The sequence below is a fragment of the Squalius cephalus genome (assembly GCF_949319135.1).
Source record: "Squalius cephalus genome assembly, chromosome: 24".
In the NCBI taxonomy this organism is placed as follows: domain Eukaryota; kingdom Metazoa; phylum Chordata; class Actinopteri; order Cypriniformes; family Leuciscidae; genus Squalius; species Squalius cephalus.
Genome location: NC_137145.1, coordinates 23051031 through 23075964, shown reverse-complemented (window position 1 = coordinate 23075964; position 24934 = coordinate 23051031). Strand labels below are relative to the sequence as shown.

General features: G+C 36.4%; 4 protein-coding genes across 4 annotated transcripts in view; 3 read left to right on the top strand and 1 right to left on the bottom strand.

The window, feature by feature from the left end:
- The window catches only part of cwc27 (CWC27 spliceosome associated cyclophilin), a 42800-nt gene extending 42216 nt beyond the window's left edge, over nt 1-584 (bottom strand). The window contains exon 1 of the mRNA XM_079861884.1: nt 334-584. Coding sequence (XP_079718010.1) covers nt 334-375 — 42 coding nt within the window. The 5' untranslated portion in view covers nt 376-584. The remainder of the gene's footprint in view (nt 1-333) is intronic.
- Nucleotides 585-1127: 543 nt separating this feature from the next.
- Nucleotides 1128-4063, top strand: srek1ip1 (SREK1-interacting protein 1). Its single transcript, XM_079861889.1, has 5 exons — nt 1128-1271; nt 1693-1740; nt 2487-2645; nt 3067-3142; nt 3577-4063. Exons 1-5 carry the CDS (start codon nt 1259-1261, stop codon nt 3758-3760), a joined length of 480 nt encoding a protein of 159 aa, XP_079718015.1. The 5' UTR covers nt 1128-1258; the 3' UTR covers nt 3761-4063.
- Nucleotides 4064-7364: 3301 nt separating this feature from the next.
- On the top strand, nt 7365-8010 carry LOC307152895 (placenta-specific gene 8 protein-like; the record flags this gene model as incomplete). Its single annotated transcript, XM_079861892.1, has 3 exons — nt 7365-7449; nt 7560-7684; nt 7868-8010. 3 exons carry the CDS (start codon nt 7365-7367, stop codon nt 7976-7978), a joined length of 321 nt encoding a protein of 106 aa, XP_079718018.1. The 3' UTR covers nt 7979-8010.
- A 9774-nt stretch (nt 8011-17784) lies between these two features.
- LOC307152893 (placenta-specific gene 8 protein-like) lies at nt 17785-18591 on the top strand. The gene is made up of 4 exons (XM_079861890.1): nt 17785-17851; nt 17994-18081; nt 18164-18288; nt 18392-18591. The coding sequence occupies exons 2-4, from the start codon at nt 17997-17999 to the stop codon at nt 18494-18496; spliced, it is 315 nt and encodes a 104-aa protein (XP_079718016.1). The 5' UTR covers nt 17785-17851; nt 17994-17996; the 3' UTR covers nt 18497-18591.
- Nucleotides 18592-24934: the final 6343 nt, after the last annotated feature.

The window sequence follows — 24934 nt, the reverse complement described above, 5'->3', positions numbered from 1 at the left end:
ATTTCGTCTTGGCCTTATAAAATTCTATTTTTGTGCTCAGTTTGGGCCTCTGAATAAAGCTGAGGTGTTTTTAGTATGAGCTGCATGCATATTCTCCTGTATCAAACTGTATGATGTATCATGCCTCATAAAATGTGATTCAAAACATAAACAAAAATGATAAAATGAGTAAATAAATAAATGTAAATAAACTACTTCTTTGTTTCCATGGAATATTGATTCGTTGCTTGATAATTGCTTATATGAACAACTAAAAGAGAAGTTAGACACAGAACGTATCATTGTATTCATTATTTTCCATGAATATGTGTTTGAGATGATGTTAAAACTCACCTTTCCATTAGTGGGTGGCTCTTGAATATATATGTTGCTCATCTTTAACGCGTGTTATTATTTAGGGTATATTTCTCTCAAAACTGTTTCATTGGTTGATAGAAAAAGAAAAAAATATACGGAGATATTATAAGAACATAAGCACGTCTGACAAATATGAACTATTCTCTCCTGTGGTGTTTACAAGCGCATCCTGTCATGCCGCCAGAGTCAGTCTCGGTCACTCGCTCTTCTTCGACCTTATCGCCCCCTATCGTCACGGAGGAAATGTTCATTTATACTGTAAAAGACTAGAATTCACATGAATGATAGTAAACGCTGTCTCATCTTCTGTGTGTAAACCCTTTTTTTTTACTGTCTATGGTAAAACCTGGGTATAATACAAGTGTAAATTCTTGCAGTCGTCTGTGGTCCATGGTACTTTTCTCCGCGCTGTCAAGATGGACCAGTCACATCCATTTGTGATTACAAAGAAAAAACATTTTCTTTAGTCTCTGATTTATTTGTATATGATTTATAAATCATAGTATTTACTATCTTTAGGATGTATATGTCAAAAATAAAACAAAACAGACAGAATTTTTGATTTTCAGATTTTAATGCGTCTCAAGGCATGTTTCGAGCTCCCCTTAAAACTCTGTCCACATGACAGTAATTATTATCTTGTGAAATTGTGCTTTTTAGTTTTTATCTTTATTTCTATTGTGCTTACATTTTGAATGTATACTATTTGTCAAACACATGAGAGGGATTTAACGGTCTTTAAGCGGAACCACAGTGTGTACCGGGTGTTTCCAGCCGGAGTCTTTTACCAGACGGATTGATTTCATTCTTTGAAAAGCGGCGGAACCAAAACAACGAGTTTCTTATTTGTTATTTTGCTCTGTTATACTTCAGACCAATAAACAGTAGAGTAACTTAGATAATGGCTGCACAAGGTATGCTTTTGCAGATATCAATGGATTGTCCGCTAGTTTTAGTCATTGTAACGTTAGTCGATATGCTTCTGGATTGTTCTAGAAAGCATAACTTGACTTCATTATTGTCTTCATATGTGCTGTCGATTCACATCAAGCGCATATCTTTGCATGTCATACTTCATATTTTACACCAGTTGAGGGTTACTGTTAACTGACGATTTGTACGAATTCATGTAAGCATGTTGTTTTGATATAATGCAGACTGCTCGATGTTTTATAAACGGTGAGCCAGATCAATCCTGAAATCTCGTTAGATAAGGACGCTTTTATTAAATATCTCACGCAAAGACGTTTTCTTCTAGCTGGGGTTGGTTTTGTAATAATGTGTTCATGAATTGAAATCTTGAGGTGATATAATCATTAAATTCCCTACCAACAGGTCCAAACAAAGACAACATCAGAGCTGGTTGTAAAAGATGTGGATATCGTGAGTATGACGATCAGTAAATGAACTATAATTCTGCTCTATCTATCTATCGATCTATCTATCTATCTACAAAACATACATATTATTTTAATTGTGTTTTGGTACCTGTCTGTCTTCTACAGATAAAAACATGCATATACATACAGTTTAAACAGTTTTGTCTGTCTATCTATCTATCTATCTATCTATCTATCTATCTATCTATGTCTGTCTGTCTGTCTATTTGTCTGTCTGTCTATTTATCTGTCTGTCTGTCTGTCTGTCTGTCTATTTATGCCTGTATCTATTTATCTGTCTGTCTGTCTATTTATCTGTCTGCCTGTCTGTATATTTATTTATCTGTCTGTCTGTCTATTTATCTGTCTGTCTATTTGTCTGTCTGTCTATTTAGATAGATAGATAGATAGATAGATAGATAGATAGATAGTAAATTACCTTCCTATCTATCTCTGTCTCTGTCTCTCTTTCTGTGTCTGTCTGTCTGTCTATCTATCTATCTATCTATCTATCTATCTGTCTATCGTCTATCTGTCTACCTGTCTGTCTATCTATCTATATATCATCTATCTGTCTGTCTATCTGTCTATATTTTGGTCTGTCTGTCTGTCACATAAACATACATATAATTTTCAGTTTAGTTTGAATTGTATTTTGTCTTGTGTGTATATTTGTCTGTATGTTAATTAATGTTCAGCTTCACCATATTCATAGTTTATCTCTTTTGTGTCATCCAATGTTTTCATCAGCCGGACACCTTACTTTTGAATGTCGTAATTTTGTTCGCGTGGATCCGAGGAAGGACATTGTTCTGGATGTGAGCAGCACTAGCACTGAGGAGAGTGACACGGAGGAGGAACAGGAAGCTGTCAGTAAAGAAAAGATCTTCGGCAGCAGCCAATCAAAAGGTCCCGTCACTGTTTAGACTGAAATGCTTTTTATTTCCACTCCTGTCATGGGTCTTTTTTTCATATTATATTAAGAATTTCACTACTGAGGCTACGTCTACATTAATCCAGATACATTTAAAAACAGTGTTTTCATTTCAAAACGCTCTCCGTCCACACTAGCGTTTTACAAAAGTTTCTCATCCACCATTATATGTATGGTCTAAAACTAAAAAAAAAAAAGAGCGTTTCCAAAAACTTTCGCAGGACAAAAATGCCGTCTCAGTGTGGACGGAAGGCCAAAACGGAGAGAAAAAGATGCGTTTTCAAATGAAAATGTATTAGTGTGTACAAGGCCTCGGATTACTGTTAGTTCTCATGATTTAGCAGTGATCATTTGTCACTGAATGATTCTGTGATTGATTGGAAACTTTGCACACAGGTTCTCATGAAGATACCAGAAAAGAAAAGCATAAAAAGAAAAGCAAGGACAGATCCCATCAAAAGGCCAAAAAGAGGTACATATTTGATAAATCACAGCACTTCCTTGGAATTATTGGTATAAAAAAAATTGTAAATGCATTTTAGATGTTGCATTTAAAAAAGTTTTATCAACATATTGTTTGTTACGATTACAATCAACCATTTAAACTCGATTCAGTCTATGTGTTTTTACTTTTCATTTGCTTTATTCTTAATAATGATGGGTTTGTTGTCTGTGTACTTGTTTTTCGTGTAGAAAAATCCAATAAAGAAATAAAAAAAAACATTTATAATTGATATCTGGCGCTCGTAGTGCTTCATTAATATGTACATTCATAGATTTCGAAACATTTTAACATATGATACATTTTTCTGTTTTCATCTTTAGAATAGTGAAATCACATTTTTATAAATGTTGTATGTCATTATTAACGGGTTTGATCGTATGTTTATGCTTTCATAACCTCAGGTCTCACTCATCAAGTGATGAGGAGGAGGAAGTGAACAAGAAGAAGAAGAAGCACAAGAGCCACAAGAAGAAAGGGAAAAAGGAGAAAAGGGAGAAAGAAAAGAAACACAAGAAAAAACAGAAAAAGAAAGACACAGGGTCGTCCTCCTCCGACAGCTCTACTGAATCTTCAAACACAGATTGAAGCCGAATAAGTTCATTAGTTTGAATCAGTTACAGGACCACACAATCACAGCCAAGCAAAAAAACTATTGTGAAGCTATAAAACACCTTCTACAGAGCCATTTGTACATAATTCTGCAACAGACACCTCTGATTGATGCTCTTTTTTTGTGGTGTTTCTGTATTTTGTATATAAATGAAATGAAAACAACCCAAAATCGTTTTGGGTGAATACTTTTACCACACTTGTGTTTTTATAATGCTTTACTTAAACTGCTGAAATTATGACACATTTATCCAACAATAAAGGGTCATGGGCAATTGGTTTTGCTTTTTTTTTTTTTTTTTTTTTTTTAACTCTTTATGTGTTAAATAGACATGCCAGAAAAATAACGTGTCAGAGTGGTGACTGGCAGCTATATTATACAGTTTAGCAGTCATTATACAAAATATTTCACGACCAATGACCAAGCAGGATCAAGTATTCCAGAAAGCCAATGAATAATAATGCTATCTCTATGTGAGCTCACGTTTTCCTCTGGTTATCTTCGGGTATCTAGTTAACTCTTTCTGCTCATATCCAGAAGTGATATAAATAGCCCAAGCAGAAGGTTAAGCTGGTCTAAATAGCTCACATTCATATTTTCCTCTGCTTTAAATGCTTTATTATCCTTTATTCTGAGGGTGGGGCAGACGTGCATTTGAGTCCAGCCTCTTTAGACTTTGTCAGGGAAGGGAAGGAAATGACCCTTGTACACCGATGACAAAACTCTTTCCAATACTGACTCACCCTGTTCAGAATTTTCTAGGAGATTAGTGGAAAAAAATCAAATCAAATCTTTTGATTGATGTCTAGAGTTTATGTCCTGAGATAATGATAAAAGAAGTCTACGTAATATAACAAATAATAACAGATATTACATAACATTCAATATGTAAAGTGTTCCAGTAAAGCAGGTATGTTTGAAAATATTATTTGAAAAACCTTTCCTCTTAATCAAAGTTATTGTGAGATAACCTATTTATCTTTAATTTAGCTATTAATTAAATAATTGTTTAAAAAGTTATTGTAAAATGACCTTGCAAAATATGTTTGAAAAAAATTATTTTGTGAGTAAAATAATTAACTTTTTAATTTCATTAGTCATTTAAAAAAAGGCAGAATTTTACAAAAAACATGTGAAAAATTGCCAAATCGATTCTACTGCAATTTTAAAGGATTGTAACTTTTTATCTTATTATAATGTCATCACTGCAGTCAGGAATAACGTTTCTATGAGTGTACGGTGTAAAGAAAAAGTCATTAAAACAAAAAAATGCAATGAAGAAGAAAAACTGTTTCTCAGAACTCGCCACAAGGTTCCTAGTTTTTTAACTAATATTTATATTTTATTTTAGCTTTATTTCAATTAAGGGATAGTTACCCCCCCCCCCCCCAAAAAAGATATATATATATATATATATATATATATATATATATATACAGGTGCTGGTCATATAATTAGAATATCATGAAAAAGTTGATTTATTTCAGTAATTCCAATCAAAAAGTGAAACTTGTATATTATATTCATTTATTACACACAGAAAGATATATTTCAAATGTTTATTTCTTTTAATTTTGATGATTATAACTGACAACTAATGAAAATCCCAAATTCAGTATCTAAGAAAATTAGAATATTACTAAAGACCAATACAAAAAAAGGATTTTTAGAAATGCTGGCCAACTGAAAAGTATGAACATGAAAAGTATGAGCATGTACAGCACTCAATACTTAGTTGGGGCTCCTTTTGCCTGAATTACTGCTGCAATGTGGCGTGGCATGGAGTCGATCAGTCTGTGGCATTGCTCAGGTGTTATGAGAGCCCAGGTTGCTCTGATAGTGGCCTTCAGCTCGTCTGCATTGTTGGGTCTGGCGTATTGCATCTTCCTCTTCACAATACCCCATAGATTTTCTATAGGGTTAAGGTCAGGCGAGTTTGCTGGCCAATTAAGAACAGGGATACCATGGTCCTTAAACCAGGTACTGATAGCTTTGGCACTGTGTGCAGGTGCCAAGTCCTGTTGGAAAATTAAATCTGCATCTCCATAAAGTTGGTCAGCAGAAGGAAGCATGAAATGCTCTAAAATGTCCTGGTAGACGGCTGCGTTGACCTTGGACCTCAGAAAACACAGTGGACCAACACCAGCCGATGACATGGCTCCCCAAACCATCACTGACTGTGGAAACTTCACACTGGACTTCAAGCATCTTGGATTGTGTGCCTCTCCATTCTTCCTCCAGACTCTGGGACCTTGGTTTCCAAATGAGATGCAAAATTTGTTCACATCAGAAAAGAGGACTTTGGTCCACTGTGCTTTATTAAATCCAGAGTCAACGCAGCCGTCTACCAGGACATTTCCAGAGCACTTCATGCTTCCTTCATTTTCCAGCAGGATTTGCACCGGCCCACACTGCCAAAATAACCAAAACCTGGTTCAGTGACCATGGTATCACTGTGTAATTACTGTGTGATTTCATGTAATATTCTAATTTTCTGGGATTTTGATTTTGTGGGTTTCATAAGCTGTAAGCCATAATCATCAAAATTATAACAAATAAAAGCTTGAAATATCTCACTTTGCATGTAATGAGTCTATATAATATACAAGTTTCACGTTTTAAGTTGAATTCTTGAAATAAATCAACTTTTTGCTGATATTCTAATTATATGACCAGCACCTGTATATATATATATATATATATATATATATATTGGGTGCCCTAAGTTTTAGTTAAAAATATTAACCCTGGTATAAACAGCTGCCTAATGGCAGTGTGTCCAGTGTACTCTGGATTTTTAAAGTCATAAAAAGTGTATGTCGTTACTACACTCATGGCAACAGTGTTTTAGTTAGCTAGCAATAAATCAGTTCTGAGCTTCAAATTACTGAATAAACAGAATCCACAATGTCACAAGTCACGTAGCATGAACCCACTGTCTGTCACTTTAATTTTCTAATAAAAGAAATAGCGATATCCATGTTTAATGACCTTATAGTCTTATAAGAATAGCTTTTATTTATATTCAGAATATTATTCCAAAATAGCTAATTATTAGTTCAATCATCATAGTCTGTCGATAAAGTTTAATTATGATATTGTATTTTTCGTTCCTCTGACAGACATGAGAGGTGTGGCAGCACATTACATCAAGGTGTGAGAGCAAATAGCAACTAAATTCTTGGAAAAACACATTAGTGGATATTTATAACCATTATCTATGCTACAACTATTGCTGCAGGACTTTGAACCTATAAAAAGGGCAATAAATATTTTGATAATAACAAAGTAGGCCTAGGTTTTGACCCTTTTCCATCCATTTCCAAGGGCGCGCCCAAACATGTGACTTTTCAAACCATATATAATCGGCATACTGCGCATGTTACAGTGCATAGAGGAATATCCTGACTCAACTGCAAAGGAAACAAAATCAGGTAAAGCTACTATTAAATATTGCCAACCTTTTGGTAAACTTAGTAAATTCTACATTTAAATGTTAAAAAAAAAAATGCTTTGGGAAAAGAAAAAAACAATTCAAAAGAAACTTCATGCCCTAAATGTCTTTACCTATCCTAGATCATGGAGGTCACATCTCAACCTGCAGCATTTCAACCCAGAGAGTTTCACACAAGCTTAATGAGCTGCTGTGATGACGTGGGTGTATGTAAGTGATTCCAATGGCACTAAACACAAATATATAGTAAGTAAATTGTGAGCTATACATCTATCCTGCTGATGTGATTTACTTCTAAATCAGTTGTATATTTTTATTAGGCTGTTGTGGCCTCTTCTGCCTCCCGTGTTTGGGCTGCTCCATTGCTAGGGACATGAATGAGTGCTGCTTATGCGGTTTAGGAATGCCGATCCGAAGTGTATACCGAACTAAATACAACTTACAAGTCAGTATCTATCTATCTATCTATCTATCTATCTATCTATCTATCTATCTATCTATCTATCTATCTATCTATCTATCTATCTATCTATCTATCTATCTATCTATCTATCTATCTATCTATCTATCTATCTATCTAGGGTCTATTGTTTAGTTTTGATTGAATTGCTTTTGGTTTTGTCTCCAGGGTTCGATGTGTAATGACTGGCTCACCGTGTACTGCTGCTTCTCGTGTGCAGCCTGCCAGCTGAAGAGAGACATCAACATAAGGAAGAGTACTGGAACACTGAAACCATGAGGACCGAAAGAGTTTCGGAGTTTCAGAGTTCTGCTATCTAGCCGTCTATACCAGCGACTCCTCATGCACTCCTCTTGGAAACTAAAGATCAAAGAAAGTTGAAGGAGTTAATCATTCAATACGTAATGACAATGTCTTAAATATAAAGGCTCCAAAAGGTTTTTTGTTGTTGCAGCAATGCTATAGAAGATCCATTTTTTGGCTCCCCAAAGAAGCTTTCAAGTGAACTGTTCTTAAAAGAACCATGTTTTTTTGTGAAGAACATTTTAATAATCTAGAACCTTTTTTCCAGTGTAAATAACTTTTTCTGCAATGTAAATGTTCAATGGATGTTAAAGGCTCTTCATGGAACCATCATTGCCAATAAAGAACCTTGATTTTTAAGAGTGTATCATAAGTTGAATTAAGCCTCAATGGGCAAAACACATTCATGTTATCATAAAATGTAGCTCAGAAAAGGTCTAGTGGTGTAACCAGCACATTATGTGATATTAGTATATTGTCAGTGTAGCCTGTGGTTTGTGTTGTGAAACATATGAATTCCTATGTATAGAGTCAAAGAGCATAATAATAATAATAGTAGTAAGTTTATTTAGTAGTAGTATTTATCCTCATAGGAAAAGTAGTTTGCAGTAAGCTCACACAGTTAAAAAATCACAGTTAGCATATACAAACAATAACTGGTAACAATTGGTCTGTTGACTATAAGTAACTTTGCAACTACATGTCAACTAACTGTCATTAGAGTGTTAAAATCTGCTAACTCTTTATTGTGATGATCCTCAACAGACATTATACTGACTACAAGTAACTTTGCAACTACATGTCAACTTATTCTAACCCTAACCCTACTAGTCTACTAATACTCTACTAAAATCCTAATGAGAGTTCGTCGACATGTAGGTGCAACGTTACGTCAACAGAATGTGTTAAAGGGGCCATCAAAATAAAGTGAACCCCAATAATCTAAAGCAAATAAATCTTATTTAGGATAACCAGACCAGCTGACCATCAATCAACACAAGAAGAAACATTTAAAAATCTAATTGCTTGGGGGATAAAAGATAGTTTGGACCTGTTTTTCATGTATCGGGTAACACAGTACCGTCAGACAGATGGAAGTAAGTCAAAAGCCTAAGATAAGGGATGCCTCTAATCATTCACAATGATGTTAATCTTTATTCTGCACTCTCTCTTTATATATACTCTCTATACTTGTTAACTTAATTCCCAACAGTTTGCTTGTCATTTTTACTATTTTTCTTAGTTATTCCTTCTGAGCCTCTGAAGCAGCTCAAACAGAATGTCATAACGCTTTCAATAAAAGCCTAATAAAACATCAAAAGCACTCTGCTATGGACATTAAAAGATATAATTTTTTTAAGAAATACAACTTCTGGTGTGTCTTCTTAATCAGTCCACACATCCCATTTGAGTTCATGATCCAAAATACTGAGGTATTTATAATTTGTTACTAACTGAATTTGTTCCCCATTCATTTATGTAGGATGGGTTATACTGCTCTCTCACTCTAAAATCAATAACCATCTCCTTAGTTTTGGAGGTATTTAAGAGGAGATTTGATGTCTCACACCAGTTTAAAAAGAAATCCAAAACAGGTCCACGCTCTTCCTCCACATCGGTAGACGGCTCACTGAAGCAGTATCATCTGCATATTTGATTAAAAATCAATTTTTAAAAGAACTAGAACAGGAATTAGTACACTTGTGTCTTAGAGATAAGACACATCCTTGAGGTGATCCAAAGTAATCATTTTATCTGAAAGAGACACTCCTGACTCAACCTGTGAGACTGTAAAGTTAAGGAAATCCATCACTCATGTAAGCAACCTACTGTCGAATGAGAATTATTTTGCCAGCCCTTAAGAAAAAAAGTATACTTCAAGTTCATTTTATGAAGTATACTTGAGTAATGTTCAAGTATATTTTTAAGTATACTTTATGTAGTAAGTATACTAATGTCAATATGTACTAGTAGTAAACTTGTAAGTGTACTATTTTAATACCGCTTGGGACTAAATTGGCCCACTTGAAATATATAAAAGTATATGTTTAAGTGTACTATAAGTGTAACAGTAGTAAACTTTAAGTGCACAACTAGTTCATAATTACGTTTCTCATTTGTACTGCAAGTGAACTAATGGGTATACTAGTAGTTCACTATTGTAATACTTGTAGCAACTTTGAAGTATACTCTCAGTAAACTACTAGTTTAGTAGTTTTATACTACAAGTTTTCTTTAAGTGAACTTAACATCATACTTATAATTTACCATTTATATATTATTTTTGCTTTTAGTGTACCCTCAGTAAACTACTAGTTTAGTAGTTTTATACTACAAGTTTTCTTTAAATTAACTTAACATTATACTTATAGTTTACTATATACAATTTTTGCAGTTGCAGTAGGCCTATACTACTATGTTCAAATGTTATTTTTTATACTTGAAAAATACCTTTAACTCTACTTTAATTTTAAAAACATTTTATTAGCTTGCATCCTTTTTATCAACACTTGAATGTCGGTAAGTTTCATAAAGAAAGGCAACATTTTAAACAAAATAGTTGAGAAAATCACATTTTTGTCAAAGACTACACGCCTTGATTCAGAACGATGATCAAAACACAGATGGAGTAGATCGAGTCCGACACCCCCACAGCTTCAGTCGTTTTCTCTTCATGGTTTACGCTTCATTTCATTTGGAAACATTAAGCAGTTTTGATTTACAAGCTGTTTAATGTTTGATGATCACATTATTTTACATTTGAGTGAGCAATCTTCTATCACTTGTTTCAGCTTCTTCTTCTCCTGTATTTTGATCCGGAGATTCTGTACTAGAAGATGTGTCATAGCGCCCGTATACCAGTGAAAACATGGGTAGCTGGAAAATTCAGGCAATGGTGGGGAAAAGTTGAATTAAAGTAAATTCCTATGTACACCAGTGGACTAAAATCCAGATACGCAGAATTAGAAACATATCTTTTTTATATAAATATTTTAATCAATATTTTCAAACAAAGTTTCATAAGACTGTATATGAAAAACAATGTAAAAAAAGTATATTTAATAGGCTACTCGATCAAAAGAGTTAACACAACTACAAGCCAAGTATACTTTGAATAATTAAACTTTTAAGTATATCTCGATCAAAAGATTGAGTACAAGTATAGGCCAAATATACTTGGACTTTTCTCTCAGTATAAGTCAAGTACACTTAAAGTAAGTGTAATCAAGTATATTTTTGAGAAGTATATAAAATGTAGACTGAAAGTATGCTTTCTTCTTTTTAGTTGAAAAGTATACTAATAGAACAATTGAATAAACTTATTTTCCATGCTTATTTTATTTGCTCTATAAGCTCTTCCACCTGAAAGTTTGTTACTATAAAGCTGAACATGTTAGGCTAGTTTATAAGACGGTGTGTAATATTATGTTTTTAAAAAAGTATTTAATAAGCTACTCAATCAAAATAGTAAACACAAGCACAAGCCAAGAATACTTAGAATACTTAATTGTACTTTTAAGTATATCTCGATCAACAAGTATAAGCCAAATATACTTAGACTTTTCTGTCAGTATAAGTCAAGTATACTTAAGTGGAATTTGAAGTATATTTCTGAGAACTTAGTACATAAAGTATATTTCTGAGAAGTATATAAAAAATAGACTGAAAGTATACTTTCTTATTTTTAGTTTAAAATAAGTATACTAATAGCACACTTGAATAAACTTCTTTTTCGTAAGGGAGGGTATCAACGTACTTGGGGAAATACAGTTAAAAGCAGATAAGAAATCCACAAAGTCTTTGGTTTCTCTAAATGTGAATACAGCATATGTAATACCGTTAAAATGGCATCCTCTAGCCCCCTAGAGGACTGATATGCTATGAGATGAGGAGATACAGTATGTCTATGAGATGCTCTGTTTCAGATACAATGTACTTTTTTACTAAACGCTCAAAACATTTCATCACTAGAGATGTTAGTGCTATTGGTCGAAAATCATGTAATCCTAAAGGTCTAGAAACTTTTGCCACGGGAACTATTGTAGAAGGTTTCCATAAAGCAGGGACAATACCAGAATTATAAGATACTTTAAAAATCACGGTAAAAACTGTCGCTAACTGAACCGCACAGTGTTTTAAAACATTACCGGATATCTTATCTGGACCTGGGCTTTTACGGGGATTACATTTCTTAAAGATCTGACTAACCACTATTTCATTCATAAGAAAACCGCAGGAGATGTAGTCATAGTGGCATCACTGAGACAGCATTAACGTCTCCCCTATCAAAACCACAGAAATATGAGTTAAGCTGAGTGGCCATCTCTAGCTCCTCACATCATTGTAACACCAGAGGCAGTTTGCCTCTTTCCTTATGGGGTACATTTGTCATATTCTTAATCCCCTGCCAGGTATATCATGAATTGCCACATGTCAGAGATGCCTCTATTTTTTGTTTGTGCATATGCTTATCTATTTGTATTTGTCTTTTAATCTGCTTCTGTATGTACCTCTGAGTTACCGCATCCTGTTTTTTTTGTATGACTTTCCCTTCTTATTAATAAGGATCTTTAATTCTTTTGACACCCAGGGTTTATCATTAGGGTAGACCTTAAAGATCTTAGTAGGAATAACAGTGTCCACACAGGAATTTATATAATCAGTAACTATTTCAACATGTTCATTGATGTCGACACTACCAAAAACCTCCCACTGGGTCCATATACAATAAAGGATGTATATGGTCCCTCAATATAATTCTACAGTAGCCGAATTCTGCTATTTGCACAGGTACAATAACTGCAAACCCTATTCTTTGTAAAGTTACAACTATATTGATTTCCTTTATCTCTACTTCAGACACATTTTCAGCAAGATCATGTTGTAAGTACTATAGTGTGCAGTACTAATAAAGTACTAATGTTTCCATATGTCTGAAAACAATATCCGTTAACATTTTATCATAACAACTATTCTTTTCACAAACCCTTCCAATCTTATAAATAAATACATATTCTCCTAATCAGTGATTTAGTGTTTGCTCCATGTGAAGGTGGGCAGCTTTGATGGAAGCAATGGCAGTCCTGTTTTGGAGTCTTCAGCCAAACAGCTATCAATGTTATCAGCAGGTTCAGAGTTAAAATATTTTCTCCTGTCCTAGTTTATTGCGCTGATGAATTGCTTTCATAGGTGGACTTCCCGAGACTGTAAACTCTGTGGCCCTGTCGTACTTTAAAAAACAAACAAAAATACTCCAATGTGATTTATTTCAATGGACCAAAATGTCAACTCAACCAGTTCCATTTGGTTGGAAGAATGGTTCGGAAGTTACACACATCACCTTTAAAAGTAAACTACAGGATTGTGGGCTTTCTGTTGATATCTGGGGTTGACAGAGTTGTGTTTGAATTTAAGGAAGTAGAGTTACAATGAATTAAACTTCATTGAGAAAACAAAACAAAAACAGGAAATTATATCATATATCATATGATATCATATAAGCATATCTTAAAGGGATACTCCACTAAAAAAAATCTCTCTTCATTAACTTACCCTCATGCTTTCCCAGATGTATATTACTTTATTTTTTCAGATGAACAAAAAGAAAGATTTTTAGAAAAACAATCCCTCTCTTTGATTCTATATAATGCAAGTGTACGCGACCTCTAAAGTTGATGCATCAAAAACCACACAAGTTAACACAGCAGTAGTCCACAAGACCACAGTTGATGAATCAATGTCTTCTGAAGGAAAATATGAATTATGGATCTAGCAGCGGCTGTAAGAATCCTCCTCATCAGCCAGGGTGATCGCTCCCTCGAGGACCATACACGTGAGTTTTTATGAGTTTTTGAGATACCCTAACTGGTCAGTCGTGGATCTAGGCCCTCATCCTTACACCCAACCCTACATTCCTTCCTCCTCCACCGGTCCCGTCAAGAATATTAGACTCTATAGTTCCTTTCAGTTCTTGGCCCTTCCTCCTCAACTGGTTCTGTCTTGGCTCCTCTGACTCCTCCTCATCCTCATCTCTGCCTGCTCTCCTCAGCCGTCCACCTCCACCAGCCAGCCAGATGATACACCATGGTCTTCGAAGTTGTGACCTCTGGCTTAGAGTTATGACTCTCCATGTCTGCCCTATGATCCCTCTGCTCCACCACGGCTCTTTGGCCCCTTGGCTCCACCATGGTCCTTCATCCTTAGGTCATCCTTAAAGTCTTTACTACTAAACTGTGTTGGAATACACAGTTTGGGCGACGTCTGAGAATTTGTTGATCTTGTCACTGTATCATTGTTATTTTTTTCCTTCGGAATCGGTTTTCCTGCACAACAACATCGAGAACACAAGCACAGTGCACCTTAACTTTAGTTGATGAGGAGCAGACATGCTGGACAATAAAACCTCAGATGATCACAGTGTTGGGTTCAGTCTCGTGAAGAGGGGTGAAGAGGTTCCTGGTGGAGATTTCGAAGACAGGGGTGGTGGAGACGGTACTATTTGCATAATGCTGTAAACTTAACTCAGACTTGTTACCAACATCAGTCTGGGTTGTTTACATTGTGGCTCTCCACTCTCACAGCCGGCTGCTCCAGTGGGTTGTGGATCTTTTTCTCCATGGCCTCCAGCTCCAACTGCATAGTGTAGCTCAAATGTGTCCTCTCCTGCACTCAAAGCTAGACAGACATCTGAAACAACTGGCAATATAAACAGTGATGAATGACAACAGAGTTAGGAGAATTATAAACAAGACTGGCAGTAGACAGCTATAATTATGATCGCAGGCTATTAGCTAGAAGCGTATGTTCTGGAAGTGGGATAAAAACTAGTGGTTTCAAAGTGTTCTGATTGTTTTTATCTAAAATAGTACTCAGTCTTATCTTTATTGTCCCACTTATGGAAAGATTGCATAAAGGTGCCAGAACACTAATCCATTTTATTCATATAAGATAAACTATTACATACAAAAGTAAATTTTCATCAGGCCCAGAACAGTTTGGTAGCTTAATAGCCACAGACAAATGAGTGTTTAGTTATTTTTGGCCTGCTTAGAGCTACTCTAAAACGACAGCTCGAAGGCAACACCTAAAACTCAGATTGTAATGGGTGATCATTGGTACAAAGAATAACCTGAGCCTTCTTAAAAACATAATTATAAAAATAAAATTCAGTAGGACCAGTCTGATCTTCACAGATAATTTCCCTTGCCATCTTCACAAGGCTACTCAACCTATTTTTTATTAGTCAAGCTTAAGATACCATATCATGCCAAAATAACAGATTCAATACATTGTTTCTTCATAGTAAGACACTCTAAATTATTTTGAAGAACGATCTTTGTTGAACCCTTTTACAGACAGCCGATACATTGGGTTGAAAACTCAAATTATTGTCCATCACCACAGCCAAGTATTTATGACTATCTAAAATTGGGGATATGTTCACCCGATCTAACAGCAAAGAATAAGTTATAAATTTGATTATAAGAAAAAAAGGGAGGATTAAGAATCAACTTGATGGACCTCCAAACTCAAACCACGTGGCAGCAACAAACAGGAAGTGGCAACTCAGAATAGATCCACATCTCTAATCTTTGCCAGAAAATGTTTTACACTTCTATGTCATTGACCCCTTATCCTCTGTATTTCTGCCATCTTCATTACTGCTCTTATCTGTTTCCATGTGGGCTACAATAACTTCCAGGAAGGTGTACATGTGTTAGTGTGTGTCATATTTTCTGTCATCTTTTACTTTTATTATTTCCTTTTTTGGGGGAATGTCTGGGATGGCCAGCATGATGGCCAACATGATTGGGTAACTCTTCTCCACATCTGTAACCTGAATCAAAGGCAATTTATGTTTTATTTGAATATGGTGAACGCCCTATAGGCAAAGTGAGGTTGTGAACAAGAAAATACTACATCCATTTATAGATCATATCTAAACTGTGTAATTGGTTTATTTTGTACTGACCTCATTTCTCTTTCAGTCAGTCAGTAAAGCTATGTGTTATGTGTATGCATAAATTACATTTTAACATATATTCACATTGAAAACAGTTATTTTAAAGTTGTAATAATATTTCTGTTTTATCTATTTTTGATCAAGTAAAAGCAGCCGTGGTGAGCAGAAGAAACTTTCAAAAAACGTTTAAAGGAGACATATCATGCTTTTAAATCGTTCCTTTTTACATATAAATCATACATTTGTATGGGTCTGAATTCCTCATTATTATAGCTCCACAGGCCCCTTTTCTACCCCTTTTCTGATGTGTGTCTGAGAGCAACTCGTTTTGGTGCGGTCTCTTTAAATACAGTTGAGACACTTCATACCCCGCCCCCCTCTCCAGGATGCAGAGGTGACACTCGGTTCAACTCCACCCCGTTCGGCCATTTTTGTAGTTTGATAGCAGAGATACGATTATCTAGCGGCACAGAAGCTTTTTATTCACACGTTATTAACAAAATGTCAACAACGGAAGACTTGCCCAGCCAGCCTTACATGTTCGAGCCAGAGTCGGAGCCGGAGCGAAATGAAAATGAAGACGACGAACCTGCAGAACAACGTCTTCATATGGATGTATCGCAATGGTGTGTTACTGTATTTACACATGAAACTTTGGTCTTACGACCTTTTACCACCGTGTCGATTTATTTTGATTAATATGTGCGAGGGAGAGAGAGCAAGACAGCGTCTAGTTTGGAGACGGTGTCTTGTTTACATTTTCTCCTGGCTCCGAGGAGAGAGAGAGTGCGTGCGCGCGACCGGGTCTCTCTATCTCTGTTCGTTCTTTCAGTTAAACATGCGTCCTGACACAAGCACGGCAGTTCATCTACATTAGACGGTGTAATGAAGCGTGTGGGTTACTACATCCAACAACCGAACATTTTAACTTACCCTCTCGTAACTTCTGCATCTTTTAGCTTGGACTACAAAATTGCAGCGAGAAATAAAAATGGCGGATTGCTCGAAGTGTTGGGCTGGAAGTCAATGTCCTTATTTGGCAGTTCCGCTGCAAATACTGTGACGTAATAGTTCACAAAACGTCATAGATAACAGAAAAATCTGAACAGGTTGAAAAATAAGGCCAAAACAGAATATAAATATATCAACGAAGCACCTGAAGAGAATAATTTCAACTTTTCTGTACTTCTAAACACTCCAAATATACAACAAAATGCATTTAAGGGCTAAAAAAAGTGGATTTAGCATGATATGTCCCCTTTAAAAAAGAATCTGTAACAATTAACAATAAGGTTATAACATTAGTTAACTACGTTAGTTCAACTGAGCCAATACTTCTACAGCATTTATTCATTTTAATCAATGATAATTTCAACATTTTAAACATTTAAAAAATAAAAAGTTGTATTTGTTAACTTTTGTTAATGCATTGTGAACTGACATGAACTGTATTTTTATTTAACTAATATTAGCAAAAGAATAATAATATTATTTATATAATATTATTAAAAAATAATAAATGTTGTAAAACACGTCCATTGTTTTATGCTGATGATTCAATTCATTTAATTAGTTTGACTATAATGATATGCTATTTCTTTCTTGTAAAAGCGCTGGTTTCACAAGGACGGGTGATGTGGCAGCAAATGTCATCACTGGAAGGTGTGACAGAAAACGGAACGTGTGCCTTTTAACTATTAGGACTTTGGACCTAAAGGAAGTGCAATATAAATTTCAACAATTCACAACTGTCAGTATAAAGTTTTTATTGGTATTTACTGTAGATTTGAAGGGTGTGTCTGAACTTGTGACTTTCCAACTGTATATAAAGACATACTGTGCCAGTTTGAGTGTGTAGGAGTTTTCCTGATTCAACGGCAAGAAAGGTAAATATAATCTTTTTGATAAACTTTTTGGAACTTCTGTATATAAATGAATACTTAGGTGTAATGTGAACTAAAATGTTTGTAACAGGTTGGAAAAATGTTTTAGTGTTCTTGATGCCTCACTTATCTTTACCTGTCCTAGATCATGGAGGTCACATCTCAACCTGCTGCATTCGCACCCAGAGACTTTCACACAAGCTTAATGAGCTGCTGTGAAGACATGAGCGTATGTAAGTAATTACATATTTTATGATATATAAAGTCTTAAGTAGTCATAATGTGATTTTAACATCAATCATATATTTTTATTAGGCTGTTGTGGCTATTTCTGCCTCCCGTGTTTGGGCTGCTCCATTGCTAAGGACATGAATGAGTGCTGCTTATGCGGTTTAGGAATGCCGATGCGAAGTGTATACCGAACTAAATACAACATACAAGTTAGTATCTATCTATCTATCTATCTATCTATCTATCTATCTATCTATCTATCTATCTATCTATCGCAAATTAATATAAATATGTATTGTTTTTGCTCTCCAGGGATCTATGTGTAATGACTTTTGTGTCGGTTACTTCTGCATGCCTTGTGCAGCTTGCCAGCTGAAGAGAGACATTGAAATTAGGAAGAGTACTGGAGAATTCTGAAGAAACTTTCTTAAACGAAACAAAAGCGGTGAACATAATTGTTCTGTTTTTATAAAAGGCAACAAAGAAAAATGCTATCTAGCAGTCTATCTACAGCACACTACCATATAGTCCTTAATTATTGGGAACTAATCAAACTTTATGACTTTGAAAGTATGAAAGTACAGGCTGTTGCTGGCATCAGACGTCATGTCACTCAAAATGGGCATTGCTCAATGGCATGCTTGCACTTTATCAGATTATGCCATGTTGGTTGTGGTGTAAAACTATGAGTGACTGTAAGTTAAGAGTCCATCCTTAGGAGAATATAGTTGTATTATTTTGATAATTAAATTGTATAATTTCTGAGAAAATGTTATTTTAATACAGTTAGTTTTACTGTAATGTATAGTCTTAGGACAGTTACATCCACATACATTTTCTTGGTGATCTCTAAATTATAAGAAAAAGCATCAAGTTGTAAATATAGTGTAATGTTATTGTCATACATTAGTCTATATGATCTGTAAATGCCTTACTATAGTAAATTTACTCAAAACGTTTCATAATTCCAGTGTAACAAATAAAATACATAAAGAAAATAATTGCTTTCTTGTCTTTTAGAAAATTTTCAAAAATACAGTTGTGAATGCTTTTGGCTACATCATTGCTCCAATTTCAGCATGAAGCCCAGAACAATGTTCTTCATATTGCACAGATCTTCTTCAGCTCATGTCCTCTAAACTCAAGTCCATTTCACTTCAGTCAGTCTACAGCAGGTGGCACTGTGTCAGCTTTAATTAGATGACATGAGGGTTGGGTTCAAACATAAAACACACGCTCTTTGTACAATATCACAGAACAGTACCACAGTTTCATCTCATCTACTGACATTTCCTGTCTGAGAAATGGAGGAACAAGAACAGATTGTTTGAATCTTAGGGCCCAGCATCGTAAATCCCTCCCTGTTAATGCTTTAATTGTTAGCTGGGACATCACAACTTTTTTAATGTCAACAAAATGTAGTAGCTCACCCAAAACATTTAATTTTTGCTTCAAAACCTGCTTATTGTGTCAGCAAATTGGTCCATGCAACAACAACCAGAAGTGTTTTTGTCATCGTGTGAGCCTTGCTGGTTAAAATTGTTAGATGCGTTTTCCACCATGGCAGTCAATCAAGAAAATGTTTGTTATATACAGATTTCCTGTTTGTTCTATTTGTTTTTTTGTTTTGTTTTTTTGTTGACACTGACTGCTTACTATAAAAGAATGTCTGTTTTGTCTAGCTGAATGCCCTTGTGTATCACACTGAACTTTAGATACAGATTTCAACAGTAGGTACAACTTTACTGGCAACAGTCAATACTGTATTACACATTTGTATTTATACAGTATATTTATTTTTGTAGAAATAGGTTACGTGTTGACTGAAAGTTCATAGTTGCTTGTCCATTTTACACATCTTACATGTAAAGTCATACACTGAACAGAAAATTCAAACAAAAATCCCTGACAAAAACAAACTTACTTACTTATGTCCGTCACTCTTGCCTGGTTATGGGCCACCACACCCCAGATCTCCAGAGTCTCCTTGGCCATTCTTTCTAACTGGTTCCAGGTGTAGCTCATTTTGGTGACGTCAGCCTCAAGGTCACATCACCAGGTGTTTCTTGGACGGCCTCTTCTCCGCTTTCCCTGGGGGTTCCACTGCAATGCCTGCCTGTGTATGTTAGTTGGTGGTTTACGAAGGGTGCTCCCTATCCAGCTCCATCTTCTCTTCCTGATTTCTTCTTCAGCAGGGAGTTGGTGTGTCCTTTCCCAAAGGTTGGTATTGCGGATTGTGTCAGGCCAGCAGATCTAGAGAATCCAACTGCTGTTGATGAAGGTTTTGACCTTCCTGATGGTCATCTTGATCATCCTTCAGGTCATCCATCCATCCTTTAGCTCTATAGAGCAACACTGACTTCACGTTAGAGTTGAATAAGCGGATCTTTGAATGCCAGGTTCTGTTGGGTCTTATGGTTGCAGCCGGCAACGTGATTCCGTTGGGCTTGCTGCATATGAGGTCCTTCCACTGGTGGCTCAAAAGCAGTGGGTTTCATCCCTTATTAAAACCCATGTTTATGGTAAGGGTCATGTGTTGAGCGCTTTGTGCCCTTTCTATCTGAAGGAGAGCCCCCGGTTTCTCACCTTGGGTTCCTCTCTAAGAGTATGTTTCCATCTCAAGATCTTCACGATGGACAACTCGCTTACGGGCTGGGGAGCAGTCATGGAAGGCCATCCAGCTCGAGACCTTTGGGAAGACCCTCATCTGTCTTGACACATCAACTGCCTAGAGATCTCTCTTACCTTTATAGATGCGTAAACTGTTATCCACGCTTTCATCACTTCCAGATTGGACTTCTGTAATTCATTATACAGCGGACTACCCACCAAAGCAATATACCGCCTTCAAATGGTACAAAACTCTGCTGCACGAGCCCTCACATGTAATAAAAAATCTGCCCATATCACTCCTATCCTTCACCAACTGCACTGGCTTCCTGTCATAAACCGCATCCAATTCAAACTGTTAGTCCTAGTATATAAAGCCTTACATGGCCCGGCACCCAAATACCTTGTTGATTTGGTACAGCCATACAGTATGTTCCAACTCGGGCCCTTAGGTCTAGCACTGAAAACCTACTCGTGGTACCCCGGGTCAGACTCTCTACGGTGGGCGGTAGGGCTTTTAGTGTTGTTGGTCCTAAGCTTTGGAATAAGCTGCCCCCGAAACTTTGTGCGACCGACAACATCCAGACCTTCAAAAAACAACTTAAAACTCATATCTTCAAGCTTGCCCAATAAATAAGTATCCTCAACACTGTTTTCCCTGTTCTCCACTTTCTCAGCTTTATTTGCCACATACTCTGTCATAATTGTATATTTTGACAAATAGTACAATATGTTTTTCTTTGATTCATGTCAATGTTTGTCTGTTAAAAGCAGATGGCCTTTGTATCTGTTTGCTTGCTGTTTGTTTGCTGTTTGTTTTCTATTTGTATTGCATTGTGAAGTGACCTTGGGTTCTTGAAAGGCGCTATAGAAAATAAACATATTATTATTATTATTATTATTATTATTAGAGATGAGGTCTGTGTTCTTGCCACTACATCACTTCCTGTGGGGCTACCATGTGTTGGTGTGGATGGACAACACACCGGTAGTTTTTTACATAAATCACCAGGGCGTAAATCATAAATCACGTTCGCGCCCCCTGTTCAGGCTGATACAGAAGTTCCTGCTCTGGACGGATGGCAAACTGCTCTCCCTGAGGGAAGTTTTCATCCCGGAACACCTCAATCTGGGGGCAGACGTCCTGTGGAGGCAGCGGCTGAGGCTCGGAGATTGACAACTCCACTCTCCAGTAGTGGAGTCCGAGGAGTCAAGCCACTGTCCCCTCTGGTTTTCTCTGCATCCTCCAGCTTCTCTGGGGCAGGATGCCATGGTACAGACGTGGCCGATTGCTCTGCTCCTGGGAGTCTTGGCGAGGGTCCATCAGGAGGGGCTTTGCTCAATATTGGCAGCCCCATTCTGGCCGGCCCAAGTATGGTTCGAGGACCTTGTGTCTCTCCTGGAAGGCTCTCCTTAGGAGATTCCGCCAAGGAGGGACCTTCTGTCCCAACCTCAGGGAACAATCTTTCACCCCCACCTAGAGATTTGGAAACTATGGGTCTGGCTCCTGAGGGGTACCAGTTTATAGATTCTGGTCTCTCTACTGAAGTTAGCAATGCCATTCTCAATGCTAGGGCTCCTTCTACTAGAAAGCTGTACACTCTTAAAATGGATTTATTTTTCGTCATGGTGTAAGCAACACCATATGAACCCAGTTGACTGCATGTTTGGTCCAGTACTGTTCCTTCAGGAGCATCTGACAGCTGGGCTGACCCCCACAACTCTTAAGGTTAGGTTAGGTTAGGTTAGGTTACTTTTATTGTACCCGTAGGTAAATTTGTTTTACAGTGCAATGACTATGGCATCCAATACAAGAACACACAACATAGAACACTCCACAATACATAGGAACAAATAATTAAATACTCATACTGAATAAAGTGCTCTCAAGAAAGAAAATGCTCTCAAAACATTAAATGTGGTCTTTGTAAAAAAAAAACCTTAAGATGAACCTAAAAACAAACAACTTAAAAATCAATAAAAAACAATTTAAAATAAAAACAGATAAAACTCATAAAACCCTATTACAACATTACTGAGAACCACCTCTACATTTTGTTAATCATATTAATCGCATTTGGTACGAAGCTGCTCTTATATCTTTTCGTTCTACACCTTGGAACTTTATACCTCCTCGCAGATGGCAATAACTGAAACTCAGTGTGCAGGGGGTGACAGTCATCATCTAAGATTGAGAAGGCCATCCTTTGTAACTGTTTGGTATACAGGGATGCCACTCCTGGTTTAGACTCACCTATCAAACGGCCAGACCATTTTACTATCTGGTCTAACTGATTTTTTGCCTTTAAAGATATATGACCATACCATACTACAGTGGAGAAGGACAACACAGATTCAATAAAAGCATGATAAAACATTTTCATTATTGTTCGGTCAAGATTAAACACAGATAATTTCCTTAGGCAATACAAACGCTGGTGCCCCTTTTTGCACAGAGCCTCACAATTATTTTCAAAATTCAGTTTCTCATCAATAATAGTCCCAAGGTATTTGTATGATTGTACATACTCTATTGTTTGTCCTTTAATTGAGGTAGGTTCACTTGGATGAGTACTTTTCCTAAAATCAATGATCATATCCTTGGTCTTTGATATGTTAAGCTGTAAGTAAGATTCCTCACACCAATTGACAAAATCCTCAATAATTGGGCCATGTGAGGTCTCATCCTCCTTAAGTAAACTCAAAATAACTGAGTCATCCGCATACTTTATGATAACTCTGTTATCATACAAGCTTTGACACATATTTGTATATAAAATAAATAAAAGTGGAGACAGCACACATCCTTGAGGAGACCCTGTAGAGGAACTCCTCTGTTCAGATAAGACACCATTTACTCTGACTCTCTGTGTTCTGTTAGTTAAGAAATCCAAAATCCAACCCATCAAATTATTGCTTAACGCAAACTGATCTAAGAGCCTCTTGATTAAAATGTGTGGTTGAATTGTATTAAAGGCTGAAGAAAAATCAACAAATAAAAGTCTAGCATGTGTCCTCTGGCCATCCAAATGTCTTAATAGCAAATTTAGCATTGTGACTGTAGCGTCCTGTACTCCTCTGTGAGGTCTATATGCAAACTGCATAGGGTCCAATTTATGTTCGGTCAACCTTAGGATCTCAGACCGCACTAATTTCTCAAAGATTTTCATTAAAACGGAAGTCAAAGCAACTGGCCTAAAATCATTAATCATCTTCGGACCACTGCATTTAGGGACAGGGATGACCACCGCATCCTTCCACAGGATCGGTACATGTTGTGTCTTCAGAGACTTATTATAAATCTCATGAAATACAGGGCTCAGTTCTTTTGCACATGACTTTAATAGTCTGCCACAGATGCTGTCAGGACCTGGGCTTTTATTTGCCTTAACAAGTCTAAAAGCTTTTTCAACCTCCTGAAGGTCGATGTTAAAATGCTGATCATCCATTAGTTTAAAATTCAACTCCTGGATTTCTTTACTGAAGTCCAAATTGTCAAAACGACAGTAAAAATAGTTGAGTGCATTTGCCAGTTCAAAATCAGAATTAAAACCATTTAAAGTAACCTGATTGCTGCAGTTTGAGTTCTGAAGGCCTACTATGGTTTTCATATTTGCCCATGCTGAGCCAGGATTTTTGGATGCCATCTTATTTTCTAATTTTTCCTTATAGCTTTGTTTAGCTTTAAGGATTTCAGTCTTCAAATCCTTAGTAGCCACATGTAAGTCCATGGTTGTTCCGTGTTTAGATGCAATTTTTTTCCTTTGTAAACAGGACTTAACTGATTTAGTAACCCAGGGCTTATTGTTGGAATAGATTTTGACCTTTTTACATGGGATTATCATGTCCCTGCAAAAAGCCATATATGAGCATGTAACATTAACCATTAAGTCCAAATCGTCACCACAGTCCTGTTTAAAAATGTCCCAATCTGTACAGCTGTAACAGTCTTGTAGACAGGACACATCATCTTCTGACCACACTCGGATGTCCTTAGTCACTGTTTTCTCCCTTTTTAAAAGTGTCTTATATGTGGGCAGCAAATGGACACAATTGTGATCTGACGAGCCCAAGGGAGCCAGAGGAATAGATTTATATGCACCTCTCACCGATCCATAACACAGATCTAAAGTCTTTCCCCGTCTGGTCGGACAGGAGACATACTGATGGAAAGTTTTAAGAGTCTGTTTTAGGGAAACATGATTAAAGTCACCAAGGATGAGGTTTGGTGCCTCCGGTGAGATT

Coding starts and splice junctions, on each gene's coding strand:
- LOC307152893 (XM_079861890.1), top strand. CDS start 17,997: ATGGAGGTCACATCTCAACCTGCTGCATTCGCACCCAGAGACTTTCAC. Junction 18,082..18,163: donor CTGTGAAGACATGAGCGTAT/GTAAGTAATTAC, acceptor TATTTTTATTAG/GCTGTTGTGGCTATTTCTGC. Junction 18,289..18,391: donor GAACTAAATACAACATACAA/GTTAGTATCTAT, acceptor TTTGCTCTCCAG/GGATCTATGTGTAATGACTT.
- srek1ip1 (XM_079861889.1), top strand. Junction 1,741..2,486: donor TTGTAAAAGATGTGGATATC/GTGAGTATGACG, acceptor TGTTTTCATCAG/CCGGACACCTTACTTTTGAA. Junction 3,143..3,576: donor CATCAAAAGGCCAAAAAGAG/GTACATATTTGA, acceptor TCATAACCTCAG/GTCTCACTCATCAAGTGATG.